Genomic DNA, 25,729 nt, shown 5'->3' on the forward strand with positions numbered 1-25,729 from the left:
GTTAAAGGAACTAGGGCTATTTAGCCAGGATAAGCAAAGAAAATTCCTGGAGATGCAAAGGAGTGAGGATAGAACATGTTGATGGCTGACATACAACGTTTGAGTGACTGTCATACATGGAAGAAGAATTACACTAGTTTTACATGATCCAAGGCATAGAAATAAATCCTAATAGTAGAGACAGAATCAGCTTTCTGTTCAGGAACAGCAGTTAAGATAGAATTTTACCCTGGGAAGTAATGAGTTCCCTGTTCCAGGAAGTTGGAGATTTTGTAGAGGACATTCAAGTATTTGTTGAAAGGGTTGGACAGGGTTACCATTAATTCTGACCTGGAGATTGATTAATTTCTCCCCTCCCCCACAGCCACTGCTGCCAGAGTGATTGACAGGTTTGATGAAGGGGAAGATGGGGAAGGTGACTTCCTGGCTGTGGGTAGCATTAGAAAACTGGCATCAGCCTCCCTCTTGGACACAGATAAAAGATATTCCGGCAGGACAACCTCTAGAAAAGCTTGGAAGGACAATCATTGGGAGCATCCACTGTCAGGTTCATCTGGTGAGTAGACATATTTGCCTTTTATTTTTCCATTGTACTCATTCTCTTCCCTATTTTTTTTAGAGTTAAAATAACCCTCTCTTTTTTTTAATGACCTTTGCAAGACTAGTCTGTGTACCTCCACCTGTTATATTAAGAGAGACCTGTGATTTGGCATTAGAAAGGGCCTTAGAAGTACTTAATTTCACTTCATAGGAATCTAAACCTGGAGCAGTTAAGTTGCTATATTCCTTATGTCTAGACTAATATAGTTCACTCTAAATGAGAGAAAAGGCAATGCGTATTGGATATTGAGAGGGCTATGTGTTGAAAAATTGTGTCTGATGAGATTGCTACTCATGGATTTTGACCCTTTTCAGTTTTTCAAGTCTTGCTTTGGGTCACTGTATGATATTGTGAAACTCATTTTTTTGCCATCATAAAATAACATAGTCCTTTCCTCTTCTCTGCAAGACAGTGTGACCTTATAATTTTAGAGCAGAGTAGAATAAGGCGCTGGATTTGGTGATTATTGAGTGGATGCCATTTGTTTTCCTTTGGAGAGGTCAGAAGTGCCATATTGAGTATCCACAGATAGTATAAAAGAAACTTTCATTCTAGTTATGATATCCATGATTTAGTACTTGATATAGTTTTAGAGGCTACTGATAAACTCATTTCACATTCTTTGCCTAGAGACTGATAAAGAGACCAGTATGAGACAAATATTATAATATTTATTGAGCTCTCACCATGTGTCAGGCATAGTGGTAAGCTCTTTAAGTTCTAAGAGCGTGGAATACAGTAAGTCTTCAAAAAATGTTATCATTCTCCTTACATGTATTATCTCATTTAATTCTCCCAATAGCCCTGTGAGGTTGGTACTATTTAGCCCCATTTTACAGATAAGGAAGCAGAGGGACAGATTGGTTAAGTAATTTGCTCAAGGCCATGCAGCTAGTAAGTGGAAGAGCCAGGACTCAAATAAGGCAGTCTGACTCTAAGATCTGTACTCTTAATTAGTACTCTAGGAATGTTTCTTAATCTGGGAAATGGCATACATTCAAAGAACTTAAAAGATTATTTCTGGGGGTTTTTTTGCACTTAGTTTTTGTAATTATATTTTTGATAGCCTTTGTGTCTTGAGGTAATATAGTTTTTAAAAGTAGTACTGAAGACTTATCACATTTTCATGAAATCATTACTGAAGAAAGTTGTTGGTAACTGGTACCTGTGTCTAATAATTATGCTTGCTGTACATGGGACCTTTGTGTTCTAGCATGGAAGAGATCAGATACCCGGGAAAAACTGTAATCAGGTGATACCCTAAGTATAAGTAAAACTAGGAGCCTTAACTGGCATTCCATTTATTGTAGGATCAAGTTTAAACTCCTTCCATGGAAGATAAGACCCCTCCTGACTTGGTCCTGGGGTTACTCTGTAGGCTCATCTTCCACCATTCTGTACTCCAATATACTTTCGTGGTGCTGGACCTTTGCAGATGCTGTTTTATCTTTTCTTTCCCCCTTCTCTGATGAGCTGTTATTTATGCTTAATAAGTAAAACTATAATGTCTCCTACATGTGAAGCCATTCCCACCTTTCCAGGAGAGTTAGGTGGTTCCTCCTCTATATACTGTACTAATGGCATTGTAACATAATTATTGGTATGCATCTCTACCACTCCCACCAGATTACGAACCCCTCCACACAAGTATCACATTTTGTTTGTCTTTCTTTAGCTCTTTTATCTATGTGTGGTTCATAACAGGTGCTTAATAAGTATTTAATAAATATCACACTTGTGCGATAGAGATTGTGCATTTGGGATAGTTAATAATGACCAATATTTTTTTAGGTGTAGGTTTGGGAAAACTGAAATTCCCTCACACCAGTTGAAATCTGACCATTCTTCAAAGTCCAGACCAAAGACTACCTCTTCTTTATCTCCTTGCTTAAATTCACTTGCCCCACAGTTAAAATTTCCCCTTCCTCTGGGTTATCTAAACTTTGTCAAAGCACTTTTAATTCTCTATATTATAGTCTTTCTTACTAGAACCTTTTGATGGGATAGGAGTCATGCTTTATTCATCTTTGCTTCTCCCTTAGCATTTTAAAGATGGTAGATGTGTAGTTAATATTTATTGGAGTACAGTAATACATTTTTTGGATAGCTGCCATGATTTTGTAGTTGAGAGATATGGCCTGGTATTTGTCTCCAGGTAATATTCATTTTTTCCTTCTTCTCTCCCTTGTTTAGACAAGGAAATATCTGATGAAGAGTCTGGAGATGGTGATTCAGAGGGACTGGGTATGGAGGAATTCGATGAGGCTGCCATGAGTGCTGAGGAAGAGGAGTGTAGTAGTAATAGGGACAGTAGTCTGGCCTGGAGGAAGGGGAGCACAATCCACTCCGGGAAGGCGCCAGACTTCAGTGTCCAGAACATCAAAGACTTTGAAAAATTTACCGAGGGAATGGATGACCTTGGTAGCAGTGAGGAGGAGGAAGACGAAGAAGAGGAGAGTGGCATGGAAGAAGGGGATGGTGAGGAAGACTTCGAGGGTGAGAGTGAGGAAGATAGGGCTGAAGACAGGAACAGTGAAGATGATGGTGTGGTGATGACCTTCTCCAGCGTCAAAGTTTCCGAGGAAGTGGAAAAAGGCAGAGCCGTGAAGAACCAGATAGGTTTGTACATGGTTTGCTGTTTGCTTATTTTTCAGTGTCTGCATTTGATGTCCTTTTTGTTTGTTTGTTTGTTTTTGGCTGATCGCTCTCTCCTGTGTCCTTCCAATTAGTTTGTGACATGCCCCACTTATGTGGAGGCCTAAAGCCCTATTCCTCTATGCTTAGCCAGCCATTTCTACATTGAGCTGCTTAGCTGGTTCTGCTCTAGTACTTCTGGCAACTGTGGAAGATTGAAGAGAAGAATGTTTTCTCTTCTCTTTGGGCTTTAGCATTCTCTCTCATGTAGCAAATATTTGCTTCCAAGATACTGAATTTATTTCCTATAATAGAGATTGTTTCCATGGCATGAAACTGTGATAAAGCTGTGCTGCTTATCGAGACTAGTGTGATATTCTGTCTCTTCCCCTCCCCAAGAAGATTGTATAAACAAAGAATGGAATTCTTTTTTCTTTCTCAGCATTGTGGGACCAGCTCTTGGAAGGAAGGATCAAACTACAAAAAGCTCTGTTGACTACCAATCAGCTTCCTCAACCAGATGTTTTCCCTATTTTCAAGGACAAAGGTGGCCCAGAATTTGCCAGCGCCCTAAAAAATAGTAAGAATACTTATGCCATATTGGAATACTTAGAACCACTGGGGTGTATTGGGATTGCAGCACAGAGTTGAAGAAGAGAATATGTGGTATTAGTGGTAATATGGTATAAAATAGTAGTTTTTAACTTAAAATGATAGCAATAGAAATCTTATTAAATGAAGATAACTTCGAATGGATTGGATGATTGAGTCATGTCTATTCTGCTTTTTTCTTACCTGCCCTCTCCCCTTCTCCTTGGCTTTCAATTCTTTTAATGCCCAGAGAATACTCTTTGAAAATCCACTGGTATAGAAGGAAAGGGAGAGAATAAATGACTAAACTCAGTTCGTTTAAGGTAGTTGTATCATGAGCATAAAAGATGCCTTTATTGGGAGGTTTCCAGAACAACAGGCCAAGATGCCGGGTTGCATGGAATGAGGAAAGATGATGACTGCAGAGGGAGGAAAAAGTTTTGGAAGAGAATTGCTGAGCTAAAAGTCTAAGAATTTTAGAAGAGAAAAGGAATTTAGAAATTACTGAGTTTCCAGTCCCCTCATTTTACAGATGAGAGAACTGTAACCCAGAGAGTATGAGTTGCCCAGAGCTACAGAGCTTATTCATGCACAGCAGAAAGAAAACTCCAGCTTTTCTGCCTTATGACCATGGAGCCTTCCTTCTGCGCCATGCTTCCTCCTGTGTACTGTGTGCCAGGGTGCCCAGTGGCTCCAAAGGAGTGGGGTAGAGAGAGATTCGGGGTGAGTGCACTGTGGTTAGAATTGCTATTCCTCATTTACATACCAAGACTTAGTATTTTCATTTGCTCTTTAAAACTTATTTTTATCATATCATGGAATTAAAAGGGAGCTGAGGAGGATGTCTGATTTGGTGTCTGCCTTTAGGTAGAATCACCTTAAAGCATTCAAAATATATAATGTAAGATTTCTAAGAAAGGGAGTTCTGTGAAACTTTCATGTAGGAGAAAACTTGGTTTAAGTAGGAATTACTTCCTAGGGTCAGTCTTTAGATTAATGTCCTGCCATACTGAAGTCTGCTTCCTATGCGAAAGGCCTGGCTAATCCTTCAGGAACCCTGAAGATACTGTGAGGGTGGGTCTTGTATCCCCTCCCCCACCTTTTCCTCCTTCCACCCTTAAATAAATGATTAATTGACGGTTTTCAAAGTCTTTGAGATTTTTGGAGCACTTATTTATTTCTCTGCTATTTTTGATGCCCTAGTACCCTAATTCCTGGTATGCCTTGAATAAGACCTAGACTGTTCTAGATTAAATATTTGGTATGTTTCAGATAAGGTTTTTTCCATTGTGTTCCTTATTCTTCTTCTTGCTGGAGCCTTTCCTTTTTTTTTGCGTCATTTAAAAATATTGATATTTTAAAGGTTAGTTAGTGTCAGGTATTTTTTTGTATTTAACCAATTGCCTCTTTGCCTCATTGGCAGACTTCAGTTAATCTGACAGATGTCTATTCTGACAGGGTGGGTTGTGATGGAGGAGGGAGAAGAAAGGAATGTTTGTTTGGTATCACATCTCAGATAGGAGAGTAGAGAGTTCTCACAACCAGAATTTCTTCACAGCTTGCAGGTAGTTAATTTTTGTTTGTTTCCAATCTTCTTATAACAATATGACATAATATGTTATGTACCTCCTTATCTTGGTAAACGGAGTTTAAGAAAAATTTCTCAGCTACATTCCTCCGATGAACAATTATTCTGTGCTATATCGCTTATAAGGAATATATGCTGTATTTGTACTAACCCCAGAACAAACACTGGAACTTGCTATCTTAAACTAAATCTCTTCACGTTGTTTGATCTTCATTAGTTAGAGTCAGACTGCCTGGGTTTAGATTCCATCTCAGCAATGGATTAGTCATATGACCTTGGGTAAGTTGCTTAACTTCACAGGAAAATGGTAATAATATGGTTATGAGGATTAAATGACATAATATAAAACATTAGCACAGTGTCTGGCACACAGCACGAGTGTTAGGAATAGGTATTATTTTTTTCTGCCGAAAGAGACATTTGGCAATGTTCAGACCAGCAAATGATGGTCATCTTTGTATTGAACCATCATCCCCATTGTCTTTCATGTTTTTTGACTTTTTATTAGTATTCACATTACCTATATTATTTAAATTGACCATTTGTTCCGGAAAGTGGATAGTGTTATGTACTACTATAATACTTAAAATTGAACTTCTGCCTTTTATGCTTGTGGAAAGGTGACCAGAGATCTCCTTATTGCCAAACCCAGCTATTGTCTCCCTGAAGCTTTCAACGTTTTCTTGAAATATTTCCCTTTGTCTTTGGTGACACTACATATGCTACTTGGATTCTCTTGTCGTACTTCTCATCTCAGACTCTTATCGTCTCAATGTTAGTTTCATCGCATTTAGGATCTTGTTCTCAGGTAGTGTTTTCTTGATTTGTTCCTTCCTTGACACTGTCATTTACTCTCATAGTCCTAATGAGAGCTTTTAAAACAGCAGACTTCCAGCTATGTTTTAGCCATAGTAAACTTCAGAGTAAACAACATGCCTTCATATCTTCAGTACCCTAAACTCTTCTTTTCAGAAACTAAACAAATATCTTCTTCCTTCCCAGCATATACATGCACTTAGTCTTCAATCACCTTATGTTGTGTTGGTAATTATAACTCTTAAACTGTGAAGTAAATTCAAAGACATTTTTTGATATTTTAGTAGCTGCATAAGTGGTAAGTCATGAAATAACCTTAGCAAAATTAAGAGATTTTCTATACACAAAACCATTTCTCTAAAGAGGTTAGCTCTTTTTTTTTCTGATTTTCTTGTGAAAAGTTCCATGGTATTAGGAGGCAAATCTTTTATGTTGGTGGCAATGGTATGTATATAAGGAAGAAGGCAAATTACTTAAGGAAGACAGCATGAGTTATTTAAAACTTTTCATTATGGAATATATCAAAAAGTAGGGAGAATTATACAATGAACTTACATACCATTACCAGCTAAGCAATCAACTCACAGCCAATCTTATTTTCATCTATACTTATACTAACTCTTCTCCTACTTCTGGATTATTTTGAAGCACATACCTGACATTCTACGATTTTACCAGTAAATCAGCATGTATCTCTAAAAGAAAAAGATTTTTAAAAATCACATACCATTATCTCACATAAAAACATTGACAGTGATTTCTTAATAAGCATAACTGAATTGAATGGATAGAGGAATTGAGAGCATCTCTGTAATAGGCACTCACTACTATCTTTTTCAGAGTTTGCTCTATAACTTTAAATGAAGTGATTAAAGTAAAGCTAAACTTCAGCCATAATAAGTTGACCTTTTAGTGAAATGCATGTTATTAATATATTTAATGAGATGCATTATAAACTGCAGTGAGCACCATGTTTCATTACAGGTCCAAAATGCAATATCATTAAAGACCTTTCGTAGAAACAATGGTTGACATTTTGATATTTCCTATAAGCAAAAAAATCCAAGAATACAGTGTAATGTAATATAAATATAGAGGTAGTGTTGGAATTTTTTACTTTCCTAAGAGTGTAAGAACAAATTCCATTATTAATAAATTACATTTTGTTTGCTCCCTCTTTTTTTTCCCCTTCTAGTTTATATTCACTCTTTCATCTATCTGCGGCCCTTCTAGTCCCTCCACTATTTTAACTCGAATAGACGAAAACTTTTAATGCTAATTTGACCTTAGAACTAATAGATACTTTAACAAATAACTTAAAATTTTGAGTAAGTCATGGGCAGAGTCTTGATAGATATTTCTGTTTTGCTTTTAAATTTTATTTATTTTTAAGTAGGTGATATATTCACATGGCTCAAAATTCAGAAGATAGTAATGACTAGAGAAAAATCCTCCTCCTCCCTCCTATACCCCCGCTACCCAGTTCTTTATCCCATAGGCAACCAATTTTATCAGCGAAATCCCCCCCTTTTTAATTACTTAGTTGCCTTAGGTGACAAATCCATGAACATTTATTTCGGTGTTCTCTCAATTAACACTTTATGGGTTCATGGCAGAGTTCTCACAAATGATCTGTAGAACCCTGAAATAATCTTAATTACTTGGAATAGATTTAAATATTGCTTGGGATGAAGGCACTTGCAAGCTTCTCCAAGAATAGCATTGTGTAGATTAAGGACCCTTATTACTGTGAACTTCATCTAGCTGAGATGATGTAAGATTGATCTTTTTGTTTCAGCCGATGGCTATCATTTTTTTAAATAGCTTTACTGTTCTACTTATAAATTATGTCATACTCACTTCAAAAATTTAGGAAATACATAAAAGCATAAAGAAGAAAATAAGGATTACCTGTAATCCTACTGCCCAGAGGTAACAGCAGTTGTCATTTTGATGAATATCCTTTCAGACCTTTTTCTGTGTGTACGTGTGCACGTGTGCACACATGCATGCACACACACCCCTTTTTAAAACAAAAATGGAATCTTATGTACTATTTTGTAAGCTTATTTATTCTACTTAATATATCATTTTATGTCAGTATATTTAGATGTACATCAGCATTTTCAGTGGCTACAGAATATTCCATTTTATAGATTTACTGCAATTTGTTTAACCAATTGGTATTGATGGATGCTTAGGTTTATTCTAGTTTTTCACTTTTATAAAGCATGCTTTGATAAACATCCCCACGTATACATACTTGTGCAATTTGTCTAAAAGTAGCACTGCCACATATGTAATTTTAAATTGTCTAGGAACCACATTAAAAAATAAAAATAAAGGTAAAATTAATTTTTGTAATATTTTATTTAACACAATATATCAAAAAATTATTATAATTTTAACATGTAGTCAGTATTAATGAGACATTTTATATATTTTTTTCATGTTAAGTGTTTTGAAATCCGAAAAAGAAAAAGTATTCTACACTTAAAAACACATCTCAAAATTTGTACTAATCAGTCACATTTCAGGTGTTCAGTAGCCACATGTGGCTAGTGGATATTGTATCAGAAACACAGATCTACATTCCTGGAAATGCAGTTGCTAGGACAAAGGGATTTTTTTTTAAGGCTTTTGGAATATATTCAAAATTGGCCCTAAAAGAACTGTAACAATTGAAATCCTCATCTGTAACAGTTATTTTCCTATACTTCTGCTACCACAGAGTATTTATTTTTGATCTCTTACTTTTCCTAAACTGTAGGTGTGAGATGACTTAGCATTAAAATATATGCTTTGTTTTGTCTATTAGAGCCACAGTCCCCAACCTTTTTGGTACCAGAGACTAGTGCTCCTATGAGAATCTAATGCCTGATGATCTGAGGTGGAGCTGAGGTGGTGATGCTCGTGCTGGCTGCAAATACAGGTGAAGCTTTGCTCGCTGGCCCAGCACTTACCTCCTGCTATGCAGCCTGGTTCCTAACAGGTCATGGATTAGTACCGGTCCGCAGCCCAGGGGTTGGGAACCCCTGTAGTAGAGAATGAGTTCTGTCTAGGAAGACTTTTGGTCTCTTGAGCTACTACTTAATTTGTCCAGCCTGGTTAATTAGGCATTTACATTACGTATAGAGTAAAGTTGGGTCACAGAGCAAGTGCTTTTCCAAAATAAGCAAGTAGTGGAATCAGAATGTCAGATTTTTCTGCAGTGATTCCACCTACCGTCAGAAGATGAGCCCTAGATGAGTCACAGGGCTGTGGAAGCTTCAAGACTACTGAAAATCTAGTCAGAACATTTGTTTTGGGTTAGGAATTATAGAAGCAATGCTTAATAGTGGTGAGTTAGATAAGGCAGCAGCAACCCTTCTTGGTAGTAGCTTGTGAGAGTTCCATAGTAGGACCCTGCTATCCATTATTCACAATGAAGTTGTACACATCACTGTACGTTGGAGTCTCTTTATATGGACATTAATGAACTCACCTTTAACTATATGCCTGGCTAAAAGAGAAAGAGGGAAAGAGAAATAGGTTAAATAGTGCCAGTAATTCTGCTGCCGTTTTATTTGGTGAGTGAGTGCCTTGGAGTAAGCATGAGATGGCAGGCGGAATCTGTTGTTGCCTCAGATATTCTTTATTCGTGGGTACCTCTCATCAGATAATGAATCTAATGTTTTAAAGTTATGGCATGCAAAAAAAAAAAAAGGTTACAGCATGCAGTCTTTATACAGCATGGTCCTTAAATATAATCATCTGTTTAACTGATGAAGTAGCTGTAAGCTCTAGTGTTTGAGAGGAGAAACTACTATGTTGAACTTGTGGAGAGACAGCATGTTGCTGAATTTTATGGGCAGTTTTAGTGATTTTAAATGTAGTTTTGTCAGAACTTGATTTTTGCTTTCTGCTCGAACTTTAGAGCCTAATCACAGAATAAGATGCTACTCTGTTGTTATTTATGTCTTAAAATCAATTCTTAAATCACTTTATTAAAATTATACATGAATATGATAAATAGTACAGAAGCATTCAGGAAGACAACAAGAGTCCTTTGCCTTACATTTTGTTTGATTCTACTTCTGCTTTACTTTTATAATTTTAGATAACTTGTTTATAGCTCTGTTTCTTGATTGATTTATTCTCTGGTATGAAAGATGAGAATGCTTCTGACAGGTTAAGTAAGATGAAGATTGAGAATTGAACATTTAATTTAACAATATGGTGATCATCTGTGACCTTGATGAGCAGTTTTGGTGGAGTGGGAGGGAATGGGTTCATGAGAGAATGGGAAAAAGGGATTTGAGACAGCAAATATAAACAACTGTTTTTAGGGATGTTGCTTTAAAGGGGAGCAGAGAAATGGGACAGTAGATGGAGAAGGATGTGGAGTCGAGAGAAGTGTTTTGTTTTTGAGACAAGATAAATAACAACATGTCTGTATGTTGATAAGAAGGATCCACAGAGGGGAAATTGGTGATGCAAGAGAAGGGAATATCTGCTGTAGCAATATCCTTGGGTAGGTAAGTGGAGATGGGACTAGTGCACAAGAAGGGTGGCCTTTGATAGCAGTGTGGACAGTTTAACTGTAGTGACAGGTGAGAAGATAGTGTATTAATATACACAGATAGGTTGGAGTCTGAAAATTCTCTTCTGATTGTTCTGTTTTCTTTGAAATAGAAAACAATTTATGAATTGCTAATGAGGATTAGGGGAGATGGTAGTAGAAATTTTGAGGATAAGATAGGAAATAGTCATTTCCTCATCTTTTCACTAGTTTTCATTCTGCCCTGCAACCACAACATGGATTTCAGTGCTTTATCCATATGTTGACCCTAGGAGTTGAAAACCAATAAACTATTTACAATGTTATTACCATGTAAATAAGGTATAATATCAGGGCAGGGAAAATTACTTTTTCTTTCCTGTGTGTTCAGAGTCATGGCTCCCAAGCCACTCAAAGGAAAATGTTAGTAGTTTTAGTTCAAGTTCCCAGTTCATAGCTCAAGTAGATCTTTTATTACCCTCTATCAGTTGCTTAAAATCATGCTATATTTTAGTTTGCTTCACAATTATACTATTATCTCATTTTTTCCCTTAGGTCTCTAATTTCCTTTTTTCTCCCTTGTAGCTCAGTTTTATCACCCCCCAACCCCACCCAAATTTTAAATCATGCTATCTCTTCTGTTATATATTTTCAGATTGAAATGGCTGTTCTGTGGGACTTGTGCAAAGTTGTACTCCTGGGACTTTTATTTTCTTCTAGGATGGAGCAACTTTTCCAGCTCTCTGTCTTCCTTTATTTCAGTTTGCTTTGCCAATCAATTGCCAAACATCAATGGAGAGTAAATTTTCTGAGTTCTTGTAGATTTAAAAATATTCTGCCCTCATTCTTCTTTAATAGATTCTTAATTGATTGGGTGTAAATTTCGAGGCTGAAAATTACTTTCCCTCAGAATTTGAAAGTACCGCCCTGTATTAGTTTCCTATTGTTACTGCAACAAATTACTACAAGCTTAGTACGTAAATGGGACAAATTTATTATCTTACAGTTCTTGAGGTTAGAAGTCCTAAAACCAAGTTGTCAGTGGGGCAGCGCTCCTTCTGGAGGCTCTAGGGGAACATTCGTGTCCATGAGCCTTCATTACTTGACTCATGGCCCTCTTCCATCTTCAAAACCAGCAATCTCATCACTCCAGCTTCTCCTTTTCCAACTGACCATACTGCCTGCCTCTAATTAGGGCCTGGTGATTACATTGGGCTCACCTGGTTAATTCAGTATAATCTTCCCATCTCAGATCCTTAATCATATCTGCATTTTGGGGGACCGTTATTCAACCCTACCTACCGCATGCCCTCTTGTCTGTCATCCGAGTGTTGTCAATGAGAAGATAGTTGGTGGTTTGAGTGTCATTCCTTTCTAGGTGACTTGTTTTGTTCTCTGGATATGTTTGGGATCTTCCCTTTATTCTTGGTTTTCTGAGATTACCTGAAGAGATATGTAGGTATGGGTCCTTTTTCATTTACTGTGCTGAGTACCCACTGGGTCCTTTTAGTCTTAATGTGAGTCATTCAGTTTTGGGTAAATCTAATATTTCTTTGATGATTTCCTTGCCTCTGTTTTCTCTATTCTCTTTTAGATATTAAACCTGGATTAGTGTTGTGTCTCTTATGTGTTTGTTGTCTAACATTTTCCATGTTTTTGTGATTTTTCCACGTCTGTGTTCTCAAAGACTTTGAGTTTGATTTCCAGTTCTTTTTTTTTTTGGCAATTATATTTTTAATCTCTAAGAGGTCTTTTTTCTAAATATTCCTTTTCTGTATAATTAATATACTTAGAGTATACTATGTACCTTTAAGCTTTTTTTGTTTTTGTTTTCACTTTAGTTCCTAGAGTTATTCCTATCTCCACCAGCTTTTGTGTACCTTAGACTTTTTTCCTTTCAAATTTTCATCCAAGTTAAGTATATAATTTCAAGAGTTAAGTAAGTCTCCAAAGCTTGTTACAAAAACCAGATTTTGCCAACTGTGCACATCACCCCCTTACCATAACCAACTCTCCTGAGGCAACAATTTTCAATTGTATTTTTTGAGGATCCATGAGATTTATCTTTATAGCGCTAATTAACATGTTTTGTTTCTACTTGATTTTTCAGTTTGAGGCATTATCTATTGACTCCTCATTATGAAAATGAGGATTTAGCTTTCATTCCTACTATACTCATAACACTTTCTGCCCCTTCATGGTTACATTGTAATTTGGTTAGATCAATAGTCAGTGTTTACATTATTATGTCTATGTAAAAGCTGTTCACAGCCAAGACGTGTACTATATATACTATGATTATTTTTCTTTTCCCACATACCATTTTGTTTTCTAGGGTTAATAATTGTTACATTTTTCTTTATTTTGTTTTCTATGCAGTAATTCAACCCCAAACTTTAATTGTCGGAATCTCCCCTCAAGATACTCATTTGCATCAGATATTCTGCCCATTTATTTTCCTATGAAGTCTCTCCCAGAGCCTTTGGGCCTGCTCTAATCTGGACTGTTCACCATCTCCCATGCCCCGCTATCATGCTAAAATCTTCTGGGGATTACCTTAGTTTCTCCCCTCTTTGAATCTCCTATTTTAGGATCTTTCTTGGCTTATTCCCTTATTTTCGTAAAGCACATTCTCTAGTGGCTTGCTGAGAAAGGGTTCATGAGAGGTAAATTTTTTAGACCTTCATTGTCTGAAAATATCTTTATTCTGTCATCACTATGACACTCATCATGATTGACTGTGTATAGAATTCTATAGAATATTCCATTGCCTTCCACCTTCCAAAATTGCTATCGATAAGTCAGAAGCCATTCTAATTCCTGATCTTACTGTCTTCCCTCCCATTTCGGGAGCTGGAGACTTCTCTTTGTCTGATAAATTCAGAAATTTCATGATGCTGCCTGCCCCTTGGTATAAATGTGTTGTCATTCATTGTGCAGAGTACTTGCAGAGTCTTTTCAATCTGGAAACTCTTGTTTTTCAGTCCTGGAAAATTTTCTTGAAATTGTTTTTTAGTGATTTTCTTCTCTCTGTTTTCTCTCTTTCTGGAAGGCCTATCATTTCATGTTAAACTGTTCTTTTGGTTCTCCTCTTTTTTCTCCAGTTCTCTTCATTCTTCCAGTTCTTTCTTTTTTCTTTCTTCTCTCTCCCTCTCTCTTCCTCTTTTTGGTTCTACATTCTCAGACATTTCCTCAGCTTTATTTTCAAACCCTTCTACTGAATATTTTTATTTCTTCTTTCATATTTTAATTTTATTTTTCTGGGGATATACATGATATATATTTTCTTAAGGGTTCTTCCTGCACAATCTGTTTTCTACAAGTGTCTTTTATTTCAATCCTTGTATAATATGTTAGATGTTTTTCTCAGGTATTTGATGATCCTGTGCTCTCTGTTGACTTTTAAAAGTAGGGTACTTAAAAGTTGATGAGAAGCTTTGTATGTTTAGATAGGGTTCTTTGTCTGTGGTTTCCATTGTAAAGTGATCTATCTGGGCTATATGGGGTATGGCCATATGACATATCCCCAATGTCAGTATCTTTAGATCTTTGCTTTTCATGGGATCATGGCTGCTAGAGGACTTCCAGTCTCCTGCCTGGCTGCCAATATCCTAGGAAGTAGATAGCTTGGGGATCTCAGCATTCAGTGTGTGAATTTCAACTTTTTCTCCTGTTTTTAATGTTATGTCCTTGCCCTCAACTGTGTTTGGTGCCTCCCTGTCTAGACACCCTATGTTTAACTTTTCAAAAGATAAACCTCTAAACTTCTGTCTGAGTAACTAAGGGGGAGGATCTTATGTGTTGACTGTTTTTAGCCCTTCCTTCCTCTCCTCTTCTAGAGATGTCTAGCACTGTCAGTTCCTGAATCTTCTGGGGTTCTCTCTTCTTGGACTATTAAGTGGATGGCTTCTCTTTCTCCTTCACTGCTGACACCAGAGTCAACTTGCTAACGTTTGCTAAGTCATATATTTGTCCATTTGCTTTAAAAACAAAACTGGTTTATTGAGGTACAATTGATATATAATACATTGCATATGGTTCTCATTTCTCTGCCTCCCCTTTAAAGCAACATCCTTAGAAACAGTTGTCTTTACTCGCTATCTCAAATCCATTTTTTCCATTTTCTCATGAACCCATTCTGTCAAGTGTGTATTCCTACCATTTCACCAAAACTGCTCATCAAGGTCACAGATGAGTACCATGTTGCTAAATTAAATGGTCAATTATCAATCCTCATGTTACTTAATGTGCCAGCAGTATTTGTATAATTTGGCATTTGTATACAGCCGTGCAACTATCACTACAATCAAGATAATGAACGTATTTCTCATCTCCAGAAGTTTCCTCAGGCTCTTTATAATCTCTCCTTCCTGCCCCTCTTTGTCCCTAAACAACCATTAACCTGCTTTCTGTCCCTGTAGATTAGTTTGCATTTTCTGAAATTTTATATAAATAGAATCATTGTTTGTATTCTTTTTTCTGTCTTTTCACTCAGTGTAATTATTTTGAGACTCATTCAGGTTTCTGCACATGTCAATAGTTCATTGACTGTTACTGCTGAGTAGTAGTCCATATATGGATATAGCACAGTTTGTTTTGTTTCCAGTTTTTCGGTATTACAAATAAAGCTCCCATGAATATTTATGTACACTAATCTCCCCTTATCTGTGGGGGATACAGTCCAAGACCCCCAGTGGATGCCTGACACAGTGGATGGTACCCTAATCAACTTCTTCAACTCTGCCAGAAATGTGGCAGCAGCTTTTTCATTGGCAGACACAGTCTATCCAATAATTTTTATATTTTTCAGTCCAAATCTATTCCTAAATTTGTGTAACCGTTCCTTACTTGCAGTAAATGATTTGATGTCACTTATTTCAGGGGATCCTTCGCTGAAGTCTTTGAATGAACTGAATGCTTTCTGGAACAACACATTGCTGGCAGTCAGAATATGTTTTCTGTTCATGTGTTACACCCACAAACTTAACACCTTTTCCATCTTAACTAAGCACTGTTCATGCACTGTGGCTGTAACTTTTACAGTTTGAGGTGCAACAGCTAAACTAGCACAAATTTCTTTTCCTTTCTTCACTATTTCATGGATAGAAGATTTATACATACTGTATATCTTAGCAACCTCAGCACACTATTGTTTTTTCTTTCCTTGTTAAGTCAAGAACTTTCACCTTTTTACTTAAAGGAAGCACTTTACAGCTTATTTTTGGCACATCTGAATTGCCACCATCACTGATCTTGCACTTTGAGACCATTATCAAGTAAAATAAGGGTTACTTGAATATAAGCTGTGCGATACAACAACAGTAGATCTGAAAACTGAGACAGCCACTAAGTGACCAGTGGGCAGGTAGTAGCTATAGTGTGGATACGCGGGACAAAGGGATGACTCACATCCCCGGCAGGGGTGGGATAGTGAGAGATTTCATCATGCTTCTCAGAATGGCATGCAATTTAAAACTTATGAATTGTTTATTTCTGGGATTTTCCATTTAATTTCAGACTCTGGTTGACTGCTGGTAACTGAAATTGTGGAAAGTAAAAGCAAAGATAGGGAGTACTGTGCATGTGTACATGTTTTTGTATGGACATACTTTTACTTCTGGATAACTAAGAATAAAGTGGGTGGGTCACATGGTAAGTATGTTTAACTTTTAAAGAAATTGCCAAACTGTTTTCCAAAGTGGCTATACCATTATATAGTCCCACCAGCAGTGTTTAAGAGTTTCAGTTGCTTCATATCCTCATAAACACTTAATATGGTCAGTCTTTTTAATTTTAGACCTTCTCCATTGGCTTTTTAGCTTACCAAGCTTAGTTTCTGTCATCTCATATTTTTTCCTTTCTTTGAGGGTTTTTTTCATTTTAAAAGTTTAATCAGTGAAATAGAATAGTGAGTTTAGAAATAGACTTACAAATATGGGTAATTGACTTTTTATAAAGGTGCAAAGTCAGCTCAGTGGTGAAAGTCTTTTCAACAAATGGTACTAGAACAATAGTGCATTCATTTGCAAAAAAAATGAACTACAACTTTTAAATCACACTTTGTATAAAAATTGACACAAAATGGATCATTGACTTAAGTGTAAAATATAAAAGGATGAAGTGAAGAACACATGGGAGAAAAATCTTCATGACTTTGGGTTAGGCAGAGTTCTTAGATATGACATCAAAAGCATAATCCTTAACAGACCAAATTGATGATTGGGCTAAATCAGAATTAAAATCTTTTACTCTGTGAATGACATGGTAACAGAATGAAAGACAGCTACAGACTGAGAGAATATTTGCCAATCACACATTCAACAAAAGAGTTGTGGCCAGAATATATAAAGAATTCTCAAAACCCAACAAAAAATACCCGTTAAAAATAGTGCAAAAGATTTGAACAGAAATTTCACCAAGGAAGGTATATGTGATGGCAAATAAGCACATGAAAAGAGGTTTAACATAATCATTAGTGTTGAGGGAAATGCAAATTAAAACCATAATGAGGTGCTATTACATACCTGTTAGAATAGCTAAAAACAAACACCTGATAACACCAAGTGTCAACAAGGATGCAGAGCAACTGGAACTTACATCTGTTGCTAGCAGGAATGCAAAATACCTTGGAAGACAGTTTAGCAGTTTTTTAAAAAGTTAAATGTATATATTTGCCAGGTGATCCAGCAGTCTTAGTCTTAGATATTTACTCTGGAGAAATGAAACCATGTCTGTACAGAGACTTGTACATGCACGTTTATAACAGCTTTATTCATTATCACCAAAAACTGGAAACAGCTTTTGGAGGCAAATGTCCTTTAGGAGGCAAATGGATAAACAAATTCTGTGCATTACTCAGCAATAAAAAGGAACAAACTGTTGATAAATGCAAAAACATGGATGAATGTCAAAGGTTATGTCAGTGAAAGACACCAGTCTCCAAAGATTATGTACTTTAAAATTTCATTTAGTGACATTCCGTAAAACTAAAGGGATGGAGAGCAGATCAGTACCTGGCAGAGGTTAGGGGTGGGGGAAGAGTTTGACTCCAAAGGGGCAACCCTGCCTTCTTGGTTCCTATTTCTTTTTTCCTCTTCAGTAGCCTTATTTCCTTAGAGTGTTTCCCACCTGTTTTTCCACTGTGGCTTCCTGCTGAACCCTGCAGCTTGGCTGGACTGTGAACATTTTGCTTGAGTTGAGGGAGTGGCTATAAATAGTTGTGTGCTGATTCCCAGATAACTCTGGGAATATTTCTTATGGTAATGGATACATGATACAGTACTTCCAGGGGTGGAAGAATGGGCTACATCAACCTATAGTGTCATTTTTGCTTGAAATATATATCTTTGGTAGTAAAACCTCACCCAGAAGAGAATAATAGATTACACAGAGCTTCTAGATTTTGATGTGGGTTAGGACTGAAAAATGAGATGTCTTTAAACTCTTTTTCCTTCTCTCTTTGATAAGTGATATAATGTGGTTTGGACACTCAGAGATTCCTGAGATTCCAGGTTCTGGTTGATGATTTACTGCAAAATTGCTTATAAATTGAAGTAGAAAATGTTTTGCAGACCTGGCAGCTTTCTGGCTTCACACCCATTTGTCACCCAGCATTTCCCTTTGTGTATAGAACAAGAATTAATTAGGCTGCACTGCAGGAAAAGTTTATGGCTATAATTTATATAGGATGAATTTCTTTTTAAAGAGACAGCATTGTTTTGTTATACCTATGTACATATAAGTGTGTGTATATATATATAAAGTTTTGTTTGTTTGTTTGTTTTTTCTCTTAAAGCAATGTCTGTGAGCTTCGGGAGTAAACACTCATTTTTCTGCTTAGTGCAAGATGTTGGTTGAATAGATGCTTTTATAGTGATTGCTTTCTGATTAAACGGTTGGTTTTTTGTTTCTGGTTTTTAGATTCATTGTATACCAGTGAGCAGCAGTCAGTTTTAGGTTGTATTTTAGACATTGGTCAGACTTGTCTGCTTTCCAGAGCTTTGTATTCTTTTGGTCTCTTCCAAAGACTTAGGATTCTGTGGGGTTTTTTATTTTTTATTTTTTAGGGTCTTGCTCATTCAATTAATGTTTTCATAATCAATGCAAGTCAGAACTTGCAATTTGTTCCTGATTTGCACATTAAAGGGCTCCATTAATTAAGAATCCTGGTGTTTGGCATGTTCCCGCAGGAACTGTGCATTATTTACATGGTAAAAGTGTAAGATGCAAGTTTCTCAGTTGTATGGCAATTGCAGTTAATCCTGCTTTTTTTCTTTTTTTCTTCTTTTTTTTTCCTTTTTGCTCGTGAATAACAATTAATTCACAACTCATTGAAACTCCTTAGGGATACGTTATACCAAAATAGGAACAAGTGATCCAAATAAGGGGGTGATAGTAGAAGAGCAGAAAGTAAATCCTTTGTTTAAAGGAAAAAATTCCCTGGAAGACATAGAGAATTTATGTGTTTGGTTTTTGTTGGTTGTTTCACTTGGCTAAATGTAGGAGGTGGAATAGTATTGAGTTGTAATTTTGTTTACTCTGAATTTGCAGATTTTTTTTCTCTTGATAACAGTAGTTGTACTGATAAATGAAGTTCCCTTTCATAACCCAAATAACTCCAGAAATTTTGACAAACATACCCTCATGCTTATGTTAAATAAGCTGTTTCATGATATTCCTGTTTTTAGTTGCTTTTTCATGAAATTACTTTCCCTAGTGTTTGGGTTCTGTTACCATTTCATTTGGAAACCTTGATCTAAGCCAGCCAGAGGTTGTCTCCATCTTGATCAGTAAGAGGGTTTAAAAAGCAGTTGGAAACATGAAATCAGATCACTGGTTCATTAGGTTCCTCCTTTCCAGTTTTAACCATGGCTAATGCTTATCTACTCATAATGTATTTTCCTAATAGTAGCTAGTCTATTTTTAAAAGTACTATGCAAAGCTGCAAAGCATTTTTCAAAAGAGTAGAGACATTTTTTTCCTGCAATTTATGAAACTTGCTAGGGATTTTATGGGACTTAATTTGTCCTTGTGCTCTTCCTTTTTGATGTATGTATATAATCTTTACATATATATATTTATAGTCTTCACTGTAAAAAAAATTACATAAGCAGTTTAGATGTGTGTAAATAAAAGTAGAAGTTCTCCCACTTTCCCAAATCTCAGTACTTCCTTCTCAGAGAAAATAATGTGAGGTGCGTTCTTTCAGACATTCTATGTGCGGAGATGGGGGTGGCAGACAAAGTTAAAAAAAGGTTTAATGTTACTTGTGTGTTAGAGAAAGTCTATATGTCATGATACCTCTAAGGCATAATTCTCTCTTGATTATTATAATTATTATTTATAACCTATCCCCAAATAAGTTTGCCCATATGACTTGCTTTGAAAGTTTGTTATACTTGGACGACACTTGACTTTAGCTCAAGTTCTTTGGCAATTTTTAATTGTCTTTCATATAATTTGATTGTTTTGCTGGGTGTTTAGTCTTAAAATCCACCAAATTCTTTTCCTTGGGGCAGTTGAATAAATTTGCCTCTGGATAAATCCAAAATGCTACTATTTTGAAAAGAGCTCTTAACTAGCTATTCATACTATTTTATGTGAGGAAAATTTTTGTAGGTAGAAAAGCTATTAAGACAGTCTTAAAGATTCTTACATCCTAAAAATGGTACATAATCTAGGCTCGATAAATGTCAACAATGGTGAGGGTTGGGGTGAAGGGTGGAGACACGTTTCAACTCAGGTAGTTAAGAAGCGTTTCTGGTGTCCTCAGTAAGACCCATAAGATACAAGAACATGAGTGAAAAGCAATCAAATGTGGCATTTTGAGAATCAAGATGATCAGTTTACGTCTATCTTGTTGTGTGTGTGTGTGTGTGTGTGTGTGTGTGTGCAAGTACAATGCTAGATGCCCTTACACAATAAAAAGAATAAAAATAGCTTCCATTTGTTAATTGTGCACTACCTATGTACTGTATTAAATTCTTTACAAATGTCTCATTTAGTTCTCAAAGCAGCCTGTGAAATAAGTGCTAATAATTGTGTTGCACACATGAGGAAATTAAGTCTTGGGGAGGTTAAGTAACGCTTAAGATCACACAGAGTCAAAGCCAGTACAGACACTGAGGTTTGCTCTGCTTCACCACCTCTGCTCTTGGCCACACCACCCAGACAGTACACATATAGTTTAACTATTTTATTTTATTTTATTTTATTTTATTTTATTTTATTTTATTTTATTTTATTTTATTTTATTTTATTTTATTTTATTTTATTTTATTTTATCTTATTTTATCTTATTTTATCTTATTTTATTTTTATTTTTTTCAATAAAGTATGAGGGAATAAAGGCCACAGCTTAAAGAGATGAAGTCAGGAGAGATATGGAGGTGAATTTATTTTAAAACAGAAGAGGTCTGTTTTAAGACAGACCTCTGTTTTTCCTACATACTGTTTTTTTCAGTAAAAGAGCTAGAAGGGCCCTCTGGAGATCAGCTGATGTAGTTTCTCTTCTATTGGCAGGTAAGACATTTTTTAAGTGATAAAGAAATAGATAAAGTTTTCTTTTTTTTTATTATAAATATATTACATTCATTATATAAAATTTAGAAAAGGGCCAAGAAAAAGTAAAGAAATAATATTCCCTAATCCTAGCAGCTGGAGTTAAATACTTTTAATATTTTGGAGTATGGTATGTAATTTTCTAGTTTTTCCCCTGCCATGGTGTGTAGTTAGAACAAAAATGGAACTATATTCTAGATTCTGTTTTGCAGTCTTTTTTTTCTACTTAACAGAGATCATGAATATTTTTCCATGTCATTAAATATTGTTCTACAACGTTATTTTTAATGGCAGCACAGACTTTCCATCATATGGATAGTTTAACCAGTTCTTTATTGTTGGACATTTGGATTGTTTCCAGTTTTTCATTTTTATAAATAATATAATAAACATTAAATCTTTACTCACGTTCATGATTATGTTATTGTATAAAGTAAATTTCTATATGTGGAAATAGTATGTGTTCTAAGGATATACAAAGTTTGATCTGTATTGCCAAGTTGTCCTCCCGAAAAGTTGTGTTAGTTTATATTCTTACCTTCTTTATATGAATGTCAGTTTCCTTTATCTTTGTTAGCACTGGAATTTATAATTTTTTTCATCTTTTTCACTTTGATAAATGGATAATAGTTTCTGCTTATTTTAATTTACATTTTTAAAATTTTGCATTTCCTGGTGTTTAATGGGGGTAAATGTTTTTCTCTTACATTTATTGGTCCTTGGTATGTCTTCTATGAATCATACAGGGAAAATTTATATTAGTTCTAGGGATGGATGATCTTGCCAAACTTATGACCACCTCTGACTTCTGCTTCTATTTTCATGTTTCTTATTTGATTTTTCTGTTGACAGGAAGAATTACATCAACCTCAGAAGACCTCTTTGTATTCTTGAATATATTTATTTAATCTTAATTACCTTTTTAAAAAATCATAAAAGTAAAATTTATTTGTAGTAAAAAAATTTTTTTTCCAATAGTACAGAAATATGTAACATGGATTGTGGAAGTCCTCTTTTTCCCTACATTTAATAGTGCTCTTCAAAAATAACAATTTTTAGCAGTTCAATACATATCCTTCCAGACACTTTATGTCAACAATTAAAAAATTTTTTAAACCATAAATGAGAACATGCTTTACATCTTCCCATGTTAATGAATATAAATCTACCTTTTCTTTCTTTAAAAACAATATTTTTATCTTTTTTTTGTTCTCTTTTTATTCCTGAAGTATTTTAAAGTAAATTTAAATGCCAGTTTGCCTTCACATTCTTCTGTAGGTGGCCTTTAAAAAAAATGAAGATGTTTCTTACATAACTAAATTAATACTTCCTAATATGTCCACTCCATATTCAGATTACTTACGTTATCCCAAAACATATTTTATGGTTTAGATTATTCAAGCCAAGTTGCATTTATACTTACACTTTTTAAAAGCTACACAGAAGGTTATCTAACTAAACTGAATTAATTTAACCAATCCCCTGTAAATGGGCACTTGAGATGTTTGCAGTTTTTACCTACTATAAATAATGGTATAGTGTTATTAACCAAAGTCACCTCAATAAACTTAATTAAAAAACAATGCTAAAAATAATGTTTTGTACCTATCTCTTTGTTTTCTTATCTGATTATTTTGTTAGGATTAATTTCCAAAAGTGGAATAGTGGGGTCAGGAGATATGCATGTGTTAAACTTTGATATATTTTGCCAGATTGCTTTCTGGATATGTTGTGCTAATTAAACTCTTTATCAGTTGTATAAGGAGAGTGCCCCTTTCCTCACATTCTTGCCAGCCTCAAGCATTATCAGAAAGATATCTTTTGTGTGTCTCTGTGAGGCTAAGCATCTTTTCTGAAGAATTTGCCCATTTGAATTTTGGAGATTATCAATCCATTTCTTAATATTCACCTTTTCAGATTCAGCAAATGTTCTTGCATCTTGTTTTACTAGACCTGCCTTCCATCCATATGATTTGGGCTTCCTTTAGTTTCTCTAATTTGTTTTTTTTTTTAATGTGCGGGAACCAAATTTGGACATAATGTTTTAACAGAGCCTCACTAGTGAGTTTTATGTGCGTGCGTGTGCACATGTGTGTAGTGATATTGGAGAGGGCAGTTTTGTCATTTTTAGTAATTGAAAATTTTATTATACTTTGTTTTCCAGGTAGTTTTGATATATAACCCATAAGGATACATTGATCTAGAAAATGAGAAATGTGCAGTTTTTTTAAGCTCGTTGTATTTCATTTTCTTTATCTGTATAATGGTGATATAATAATAGCACCTAATCAAAGGATTATTGTGAGGACTTACATGAGTTAATACATATAAAATGCTTAGGCTAGTGCCTGCTGCTTAGTAGGTTCTTAGTAATGTTAATTGTTAATCTTAATAGTGACAATACAGCCTTTTCTTAGACTATAGATCTATGGTCACAGTATTTGTTTATTTCTTCTTAAAAGGGTTATGTAAATAAATACTAGTACTATACTTACAGTTAGTTCTTTAAAGACTTGAAATGCACATATAAAAAGTATATGCCAAGAAAAGTATTAAGATGTCATTTTTATTCAGTTACTCATTCAACAACATGGAGTCTACTCTTTGCCAACACTAAGCATATCAAAATTCACAGTCCTTGCTTCAAGAAGCTCATAGTAAGATGTGGAGATAGGTAAACCACTTTTAAAGCATAAATCATTTAAGTGTTCGTTTGTTTTTTTCATGAAAGCAACCTCTCAAAGTGTTTCATTTTAGATTGACAAATAAACAGTGCTTAGTCTTTTATTGTCTGAGTCTCAGTTTATCCATCTAAGTGGTGATAATTAAGTCTTCATGAGACAGCATTGTAACATTCGTAAGTTCTTAAATCTGGTTAAGATGGTTTTGAGACTCTTAGGAGTAGTCGGTATATCTTATAGTTGGTGTGTTGTGAGGAAAAAGTTCAATTTGATTACTTTGCTTCTGTTAACGAAGATCACCTCGTGGAGGATACATAGTTATTGAAGTTAGCAGTTATATAGTCCACATTTTGTTTGCCTGTCAGCATTTAGATTTGGAAATGATAGTGTAATTAGATGTTCTGCCATGTGATTTAGGCATCATTTCTCTGGAACTAAAATATTTGTAGGATACTTTTTGTGGCCCAGGTGAGGTGTTGGATGCTAGAGTGGCAGGATGAGGTCTCTGCTCTCAAGCGGCTAACAATGTCATGAAATCAGACTCACAGTACAGTATGATAGTGTGATAGCAATGATATGAATCTGAGAGAGGATAGATTAATTCTGCATGGGAGTCCTCATTTTCAGAAAGCTATTTATTAAATCCCCATTTTCAGAGGAGTTATTTCTAGACCTCTACTCTATAGAGAATTTGGGCATTTTGTTAAGGGGTAGTTTCACTACCTAAGAGGCTGTTTATTTAAAGGCTTTTTAATGTGAAGAGATAGACTATTTTATATGAAACAGGGTTACTTGGATTGTGGTTCTAATTTTATTTTTAATGTTTCCTTACTTCAAAGTTTACTTTAAATTTTAATAGTATTTTAAATTATAAAAGTAATACATGCTTATAAAATATTCAAACAGTTCAAAAGTCTATCAAATAAAAATGAGAGTATCCCAACTCTCCCTGGGTAACTCCTGTTAGACAGTTTAAACAATTACTTGTAAATAAACTTGCACTCAAAGTACCTCGTATTCTGAGCATTTGCTCTTTCTGTTTAAAGGGGAAAAATAAATTTCTCCTTTTAGGGCAGTGCTCCGGAGCAGTAGAGGTTGTCTGGCAACTGTGAAGTGGAAGGTAACTATAGTGGATTTCAGGAACTACATTGATCAGTTAGATTGCTGTGTCCTATAGGGCTTTTTAAGGATTTATTGATACACTTCATCAAGGTATTTGAGAGAGTATTCAGGGAAACCTAAGAAATTCTATAGTTCTTTTCCCTTCCTTATAAATCCATGCCTGGTCAGAAATTACAGCTTGACTGGGATGTCCCTCCACAGAACTCAAATGCACACTATCTATCATGTTACTTAGTGTGGCAGTAATGTAAAATGCTAAGGATTTTTTCTTTTTGTTTCTTTCTGTGAGGGGTGCACCCAACATATTTTATCATATGCCTCTTCATCTCTCCCTTATTTCAACTTCCACTTACTCCCCCAATTCCCCATATCATTCTCTTAAGAAAAAAAAATAAGTTTTGCCCACTGAGTCCTCTTTCTTACTTGATTTAATATGTCTTGGGCTGAATGCTTCTTACAAAAACACTTTGCATTTAGAATTAGCCTATCAAACCTTTTTCTCCATAGACCCCTGCACAGATTGCATGCCTTCTACTGTGGTGCCCTCAGAGGTATGAAAGCTCACGTCTCCTTTTGGCTTAGCCATCATGATTTTA

The 25,729-nt window shown here is 35.4% G+C and overlaps 1 protein-coding gene across 2 annotated transcripts in view; it reads left to right on the forward strand.

Annotated features, from left to right (window-relative positions):
* AATF (apoptosis antagonizing transcription factor) overlaps positions 1 to 25,729 on the forward strand; it is an 88,474-nt gene that overhangs the window by 907 nt on the left and 61,838 nt on the right. For both annotated transcript variants that reach the window (XM_039885893.1, XM_039885894.1), the window contains exons 2-4: positions 365 to 556; positions 2,795 to 3,220; positions 3,678 to 3,815. In XM_039885893.1, the coding sequence (XP_039741827.1) occupies positions 365 to 556; positions 2,795 to 3,220; positions 3,678 to 3,815 (756 nt within the window). The remainder of the gene's footprint in view (positions 1 to 364; positions 557 to 2,794; positions 3,221 to 3,677; positions 3,816 to 25,729) is intronic.

Source organism: Pteropus medius, unplaced genomic scaffold, assembly GCF_902729225.1.
Source record: "Pteropus medius unplaced genomic scaffold, Ma_sr-lr_union100, whole genome shotgun sequence".
Classification (NCBI taxonomy): domain Eukaryota; kingdom Metazoa; phylum Chordata; class Mammalia; order Chiroptera; family Pteropodidae; genus Pteropus; species Pteropus medius.